The following is a 7906-nucleotide window of genomic DNA, read 5'->3' as shown; positions in this document are numbered from 1 at the left end:
TGGCAGTATTCCTTAGAGAATAAGGGAAAGCAGCTGTTCAAAGACTGCCAGAAATCCGTTTTCCTGTTTATAATTCAGAAAAAAAATCTTTAATAATATATCATTTTAAAGTACTACTTCCACCTCAGGTTGTCAAAGTCAACCTATATGTCCAAAACCTGTATGTATATATAAAAAAGAACTGTATTACTTGTAAAACGTTTAATATCGAGTAGGAGTAACATGAATGTATAAAATAAGCTGAGAGAGAAAGATATAACATTTATATTTTTCTAAATATCCATTGTTGACACTCCATGTCTGTTGCCATGCTGGTTATTAAACATTTTCAACAAATATATTTTATCAAATAGGACTGCATTATTATACATTATACCTTTTATAAGATATACATGGCTCCATACTTATTCTTAGCTTTCTGTTATGGTCCTGTTGTGAGCATTGTGGCCCTTGTACTATATTAATCTCTAAAAGGCTTCAACCCATTAGGACCTGTGCCCACCTCAAGCTTTAGGGCATGGCACAGTGGCCTAGATAAAAAACAGGACAGTCTGGCTTTTACTATGAGGTAGTGACCACTTTTGGATTATAAGCAAAGCCAAATGAAATGTTTGTATGGTTTCCCATAATTTTTTAGATTGGCATAGGGAATAGTATTCCTGTGAGAGGCTCTATATGGGAGAGGCTTTTACAAGTGTACCATACAAAGGTTGTCAACATTGTTATATTGTAGGTCTAGTACATTACATGACTGTGGGGTTCTCTTTAGGTACGAGCTGTATCTGTATTCTCAAAGCGGGTAGGAATCATATGGAGCAGTGGAACACATTTGTTTTGTAGCCAACAGTGAGATTACCCTCATTCATCAAAGGGCAGAGGGTTAGTAAATCAGTTCCACTATGGCATTCCTTGATATACTTTGCTTTTGGTCCCACTTCAAAAGTTGACATAAAAGCTGTGGTCAAAGCTCTTAGACAATCTTTTTGTAGATCATTTAAACATGTAGTCCTATAAGAGTAATGAATATTTTGGTAAAAGAAAATATTTTTTGTAATTCAGAACAAAAGATGACATGCACTGACAGGTTTAAAGAGACAACCCAATATTTCAAGCATGCATTTATTTTGAACTGCTGTAGCATAGCCAAACACAGGTCTGTAGATTGTTCTTAACAAATACTAGCCAATGATTTAGTATGATGAAAAGCTATAGTGAGTAATCTAATTGAAATTCAAGTTGTTGTTTTTTGTTTCACTTTAAATTGAACTATGTTCTTGTCTGAACTTGTCTTATCTGGTAAGGACAGACCTCTATGGCCATCTAGTGGAAGCTGGTAGTCTTTGCACATTGTTAAAAAAATGCACGGTCAAAGTATTTTACAGCCTCATGGAAACAGGCGGAGCGGGCGTTTGTAACTCTTGATCCAAAAGTCGGAAAAGCATAGCACTTTTGTTGCACTGACTGTGTTGTCCCAAAGTGTGATAGAGCTGAGCCTGGAGGTAGTGGATCTCCCGTTGTCGTTCAGCACAATTTAACTTTGAGAAATAAATTGCAGCATCATCTAGTGTATCTACTGCCAAAGCAAGCATGTTTAGATCTGTTGGGAAGATAATAAAACACAAACAGTGTAAACAAAGCCAGTGCTGACATATGAATATCTGTATGCTGGACCATTACCTGTTTGCCCTTGTCTGTTTGGCTTAAACCCAGCCACCTCCATCTGACAGCGGGCCATGAGCAGCAGGGCGCGGCCTTTGTCCATCACTGATCCATGAGCTAAAACAGGCTCAATAGCTTCATGCAGAACGTTGAGAGCCTGCTCAGGAACACCCAGCATTAGCTGCAAAGACAAGAAACTATTTTTTGGTATTTACAGTAGATTGAAACACTGTATAGGCTACGACACACAAGTAAATGCCAATACATTTTGGCATGTAGCCTTCCTCAGTGAATAGTGTTAGTGTGAGTATCTGTCCTGATATTTATTTATTAACTGAAGATGTGCAGCATTTGAAATAACTGTTATCATTCCAAGCTCCTCCCGAGTAGAGCTGCGGGTCCTCCATGTCACAAGAAGCCAGCTGAGGTGGCGCGTGCATCAGGACGCCCCTTGGACGCCTCCCTAGGGAGGTGTTCCGGGCATGTCCCACCAGGAGGAGGCCCTGGGAAGACCCAGGACACGCTGGAGGGACTCGGGACTCTCGGTTGGCCTGGGCCTTGGAGTCTCACCGGAGGAGCTGGAAGACGTGTTTGGGGTTAGGGAAGTCTGGGAGTCCCTACTTAGACTGCTGCCCCTGCGAGCTTGCCCCGGATAAGCAGAAGAAAATGGATGGCTGGATGTTATCATTTATGGGGTTTATCACTCAAGACCGAGGACTTCACCCCTTCAAAAAAAAAAAACTGCATAAAAAAAGTCTTTGATATTAAATGCTGGAGTCCACATTTTTCAGAAAATCTCCAATCAAGTCTGGTCTTAAGTCTTGATCACTTTTACGTACACACTGTCCTCTATTTGGAACTTATTTTTAAGTCTAAATTGTATTATTAGATGATAAAAAATTTCTTGAACACGAATATGTATAATTTCACATCAAATTCCACTTCTGCCTTCACTACAGTGAAGCCTTGAGAAACAATTTGCATTCAGGGAAACAGCAGCAGTGTTTACAAAGTCTCTCTCTCTGTTGTCTGACCTGAGTGAAGGCCAAATGAAGGATTGTCTCTGAGGCGAGAGACTGTAAGTGGTGCTGTCGAGCCAGAGCCAGAGCCTGCAGGAGGAGAGGCAACGCTGTAGAGAAGCCAGACGACTCCCAGTGGAGCTCAGCGGTAGACAGCATCACTCTGTCAAAAACAAAATCTGAGTCAGGATGCTGGCTTTGGCTATGGATTACAAAATGGCACTAAAGTCTGAACAGTCTACAACCTGTACAGTCTGCGGAAACAATGTACAAGCTTTATTTTGCAACCTAAGATGTCCGTAGTAATAAAGGGACAAAAACATATTTCAAGGATCAAAAGACATCCATCCACCCAAAACAAAACTACATAACAAAAGTTGAATTAAATGGATTAAATGTTACAACGTATGTAAAATCTTACAAAAACAGGGGAACTGGTTCCATTTGAGTTTTTGGTTAATTTGGTCTAGTGGGATTCACACCAAAACAAGACAAATAATTATCTTAAAAATACAATTGTAATATTTCCACTTGATAGGACTTGGCAAGCTATAAATTATACATTTACCTGATGGCCAACTCTGTGCATTTTGTCTTGTCACAGTGAACTTGCAATCTTTGCAGGACATTGTATGCCTCAGTCGAGCGATTAAGTGCCTTTAGAACAATGGCTTTCCTGTAAGGAAATATATGTGTACCTTGAGTTCAAGTTTTGAGTTTGAATTGAGTATTGTTTATTTAGGCTTTACCTATAAAGGCCCTCGGTTTTATTCAAAGCTGACATAGCAACAAGTAGCGGTTCTGCCAAATGGTATTTTCCTTCATTCATGTGTTTCTCAAATTGGATTTTTAGATCACACAACATCCATAACTACACAAAACAACAACAATTACATTTGTATTGCATCACCAAATGTAATTTAACAAAAACCTTATTATTTTATGCATATAAGTCATCGGCTGTAAATGTGTGTTTGAATAAACCTTGGCATGCTGTGTGTGTGGAGGAAACTGTGCTTTCAGATGCTGAAGAATCTCTGAAACAGCACTGTACAGGCCCTAAAACAGACACATGGGAACAAGAGTGATATATTAAGCTCTGCCCAGAAGCAAAGCTGATCAATGCTTATTACTTTCCTGCATTGCTCGACCATTTGACTAATGGATATGCAACTACGAGACAGAAAGCAGAGAGACGCAATCAAAAGAGATGTGTAACCTGCTCAGCATGCAGCTCAGCCAGGTGGCACAGAGCCACAGCGAAGGCCTCGGTATTGTTCTGATGGACCCCAAAATTGACCGGCTCCAGGCTGCTCATGTTGAGGAGTAGCTGTGCTTGCTGTGCTGACATGGTGCTGCAATATACCACAAATCATGGGACACAGATTCAGCATGCTATTTTGGCACGCAGATGACAGTAACAGAGAACATTTTGACAGTGTGGTGTTTGGCTGAGAGGACTTGGCCTGACCTCTTGCCGTACATCCTCCATATGGAAGTGGTCTGAGCCAGACTGATCTCGATAAGCTCCGAGAGACTGTGTTTCCAGTGCAGTATGTCCGTGTCCTTCAGTGCATCCATCAGCTTGTGCGCCGTCTTACCTTGTGTTGCCCCCTGCTGGACCAAAGACTGAATGCCCAGAGATGCCAAGTACTAAAGCAGACAAATACAATGACCAAGGCCAGGTCATGGTTAAAATTATGCAAAAATAAATTAAAAAAGCATACAGTTTAATTAGGTCTTATGGGGCACTGAACATTTTGTAAGAATTTCTTATTGTCTGCAAATGTACAAAACATATCAAAACATCAAACTTGCTTACTCTCAAGCAGAAATGGGCAGCCATTTTGACGGAATCCTCTGTCAGTACGGTGCTGTCAGATCCCTTCATCTGCTCCAGAGTGTACAGCCAACTCTAACACAGAACACACAGGGAACAGAACTGAAAAAGCCATACCTTTGGATATCGTTACTGCTCAATGTAATATAGATTCATGTTAATATATGATAATGACACCAGTGGTTAATTACCAGGCAGTGTTGTAAGCAGACGTGATCATTGGACTCCTGAGCAATACGAATTGCCTCCTGTAGAGCTAGATCGGCCTGCTGACTGAAAGCACAGGGGATGAAAAACAGCTGAGTGTGTAATATTTTATACAAATATGCTATTGATCCATTCTAAATGAGAACAATATATTCACTAGTGTCCAAAGCGGCAGTGCAGGCTCGCAAGGTTTAGAGCAGCGTAACGCAGGCTTCGGCCATAGCCCTCATCACCATTGCTTTTCCCCTCATTTCCAGACAAAATCAGTCGATCAAAATAGTGCAAGAGGCTGTGAGCAGAAAGAAATATGTCCTGCACTCTCATACTGTTCAGGTAGTTCAGGTAATGCTGAATAACAAAAGGAAAATGGAAATTATAACAATTCATCTTCAACTATATTTAAAAAGTGTAGGCGAACAAGGACTCACTGCTTCAGCAAAGTCTGGGTTAAACTTTAGCATGTTGTTGAGCTCCTCTTGGAGGGCAGCAGGTTTCAGAGCTTTGTTCTCATCGTTCTTCAGAAGGTACGCCTGAGGAAAAAGATATTTAAATATAGCACAACCTTGACAATTGGTGTGGGTGGCTGTTTGTCTCCTTTTATTTCAAAATGAACTCATTTAAAAACAGCAGTATATCGATTAAATTAATCATTTAGGAATTTATTTAGCTAAAGTACAGCTTTCCCACTTACTTGTCTTGCCAAGAAGTACTCAGCTTGTTTTTGTGACAGGGGACCTTTACTTGGAGCATTATCAATTCTGAAACAAACAAAAGTTTAACTGGTTTTGTAACCTGCAAAAAAACTCTGAAATAAAGGCTTCCTGTTTAACATAATCAAAAATATGTATACACTACAACAGTGTTTTGTTTGTAGGGACAGACCAACTCAGAGTAATTTACTGTACACATCAACAAAAATCATTTTATATTATTAAAGAACAGACTATTTTGATTTAGATAACTGTAGATTAGTACATTATTTAATTAGATTAGGTAATTATACCCTTTACCAGAATTAATTAACAATTGGATATATCAATTATTTATTTAGCAACAGCTGATTGATGTCATTTATCTTTGACTGTTATAAAAGTATTACAAACCTGAGTTCTGTCTCATGCAGTGGGGTATCCAGCTCATCTTTGTCCATTCTGTCTCCTACAGTGTCCTCGGTGCTTGTGAGGTCCATGTCTGACCCATCGAAGTTCAGATTCAGGGCAGATAGAGTCACCTCGTCAGAGGGTTTGGTGTATTGACTGTGGTAGTACTGCTGTAGAGACTTGTACAGCTTATACACCTGACTGAACGATAGCTTGTTGTAGGCCAGAAGCATGTGTCTCATGAACAGCCCTATCACAACAAGAACAAACGAGGATTTCAATAATCATGAGGACATTAGCTACCTGCAAATCACTGATCCTTAAGAATATGTTTTAATATATCAGTTGTTTAATCGAAACTAAAGGAACTGGTGTACAGACTGCATTCATATTTGTATTTATCTATAGTTTGTCTGATTTAGCAATCTACCTGTGCATCATAAGAAGATGTCATAGCGATACATTAGCAATGAGGCATGTTATTTGATACAGCATGCATAAAATAAATAAATGGTGATTTTGGTAAATGAAAGTGAGCAATTGGTTTGTCACTACTTACCAACAACACTGGTTTTATAGGCTTCAGTGTCAAAAGCTGTAAATGGAAGAGTAGAAAAAAACTGCTCCATGTCTCTTAGCTCTCCATCAGCCATTTCTTGTAGCCTAAAGAGAAGACAACAATACAAAAAAATATCTGAATTATTTTCGGTCTAACGCCTCAATTGCATTCAAAGTCACAGGCAAAAGCAACCAAGTACACTACATAAGTGATGACAAAATAAGAAAAGAATAAGAAAAGACAGGTGCACACCTAATTACAACAGCAGAAGCCGTCGGCGGACAGCATTCTTCTACTGTCCTCACGAACTGTCCAAAAGACAGGTCAGGACCCTAACGAGAAGACGTAACATCATTGCACATATTATTAAATTGAATTCCATTTTATTTATAAACCACATTTAAAATATCTTAAGCTGCCCAAAGTGCTTCACAAACAACAACATACAAAAGCAGATATACATAAAATACGACACATAGGCAATATAACAATAACAGCCCAAGATATCCTGCCTAGCTAGAACCAAATGTCAGGGAGAAGAGGTGGGTTTTTAGTCTGGTCTTAAACTGCTCTATTAAAGCCCGATCAAACCAAACACACACACACTCACAGTACATACAAACCTGCTGCAGCGGTAAGATGAGTTCGTTTAGTCGCCTCCTATTCGGCAGACTGACTTTAGAGGCTGTCATCTCATAAAGCAGTGCTAAAACGGAGATTTTATACGGCGTTACCCAGTCTTTGATGCCGAACACATTAGCATGCACTACTCCGTTTGTCATCATCGGATTGAAATACAAACTCTCATGCACACTCGCCATCATTAGATGTAGTTAAAAATGCGTTGATTCAAATGAAACGTTGGATGTAAACGAAGAAAAAAGAAAAGTATATGATCTAAAGCTGGCCGGTAGCTAACTAGCTTAGCTTACTTAGCTAAGTATTGACTTCGGAAACATTTGCTTTAAGACGCGTATCTTATAAAATACTATTAGCCATTTCTATGCCTATTTCATTTCGCATCGCAAGTGATTGTAGTTTTTCAATAAACAGGACAGGTCATGTGTAGAGTTTATACTGAGGCATTTTGAACCGCCCTCCGCTGGTCCCTTAAAATATACGTCATCACTGCTTTTTTTTTTTTTTTTTTTTTTTTTTTTCTTTTTTGAGGGGTAAACATGAACCATCGGTCAGTAGTGTTGAACCACGGATCTATGTTGAATACGCTCACAGTAATTTACTATATTCTCGTTGCATATAATTCGCATTATATAATACATTTTTTCTAGGCAAGTATATTGATTTTTACAATTAGGCAATAGGCTCTGATACATTGATGACTTGTGAAACAGAAAAAAAAAAGTATTGATTTGTGTAGACATCCACTGTCTAGGCCTTTACACAAAGTTTTCTCCTGTCCTGTGTGTGCAGGCGCCAGCTCTGTGTGTAGGATGTCTATGGACTGTCTATTCAGAGGACACGAGAGGAAATGGTTTCCTGGCAACCGCAGCCTCTTCTCCGC

The 7906-nt window shown here is 39.4% G+C and overlaps 1 protein-coding gene across 2 annotated transcripts; it reads right to left on the bottom strand.

The window, feature by feature from the left end:
- Positions 1-187: 187 nt before the first annotated feature.
- Positions 188-7514, bottom strand: anapc5 (anaphase promoting complex subunit 5). 2 transcript variants are annotated; one of them, XM_033972659.2, is made up of 17 exons: positions 7008-7514; positions 6637-6716; positions 6385-6488; positions 5829-6075; positions 5417-5483; positions 5154-5255; positions 4883-5073; positions 4710-4791; positions 4501-4593; positions 4150-4331; positions 3898-4033; positions 3663-3737; positions 3428-3549; positions 3247-3354; positions 2694-2841; positions 1678-1840; positions 188-1597 (listed from the first exon to the last, which is right to left on the bottom strand). In XM_033972659.2, the coding sequence occupies exons 1-17, from the start codon at positions 7206-7208 to the stop codon at positions 1377-1379; spliced, it is 2322 nt and encodes a 773-aa protein (XP_033828550.1). In that variant the 5' UTR covers positions 7209-7514; the 3' UTR covers positions 188-1376. The 2 variants fall into 2 exon arrangements, with proteins under 2 accessions (XP_033828550.1, XP_055080289.1); XM_055224314.1 differs by having other exon boundaries at positions 1019-1597; positions 5829-5916; positions 7008-7450.
- Between the last annotated feature and the right edge of the window lie 392 nt (positions 7515-7906).

Source organism: Periophthalmus magnuspinnatus, chromosome 9 (genome assembly GCF_009829125.3).
Source record: "Periophthalmus magnuspinnatus isolate fPerMag1 chromosome 9, fPerMag1.2.pri, whole genome shotgun sequence".
Classification (NCBI taxonomy): Eukaryota; Metazoa; Chordata; class Actinopteri; order Gobiiformes; family Gobiidae; genus Periophthalmus; species Periophthalmus magnuspinnatus.
This window is presented reverse-complemented; position numbering and strand designations above follow the sequence as displayed.

Coding starts and splice junctions, on each gene's coding strand:
- anapc5 (XM_033972659.2), bottom strand. CDS start 7,208: ATGATGGCGAGTGTGCATGAGAGTTTGTATTTCAATCCGATGATGACA. Junction 6,717..7,007: donor TCATCTTACCGCTGCAGCAG/GTTTGTATGTAC, acceptor TCTTCTCGTTAG/GGTCCTGACCTGTCTTTTGG. Junction 4,594..4,709: donor TCTGCTTACAACACTGCCTG/GTAATTAACCAC, acceptor GTTCTGTGTTAG/AGTTGGCTGTACACTCTGGA.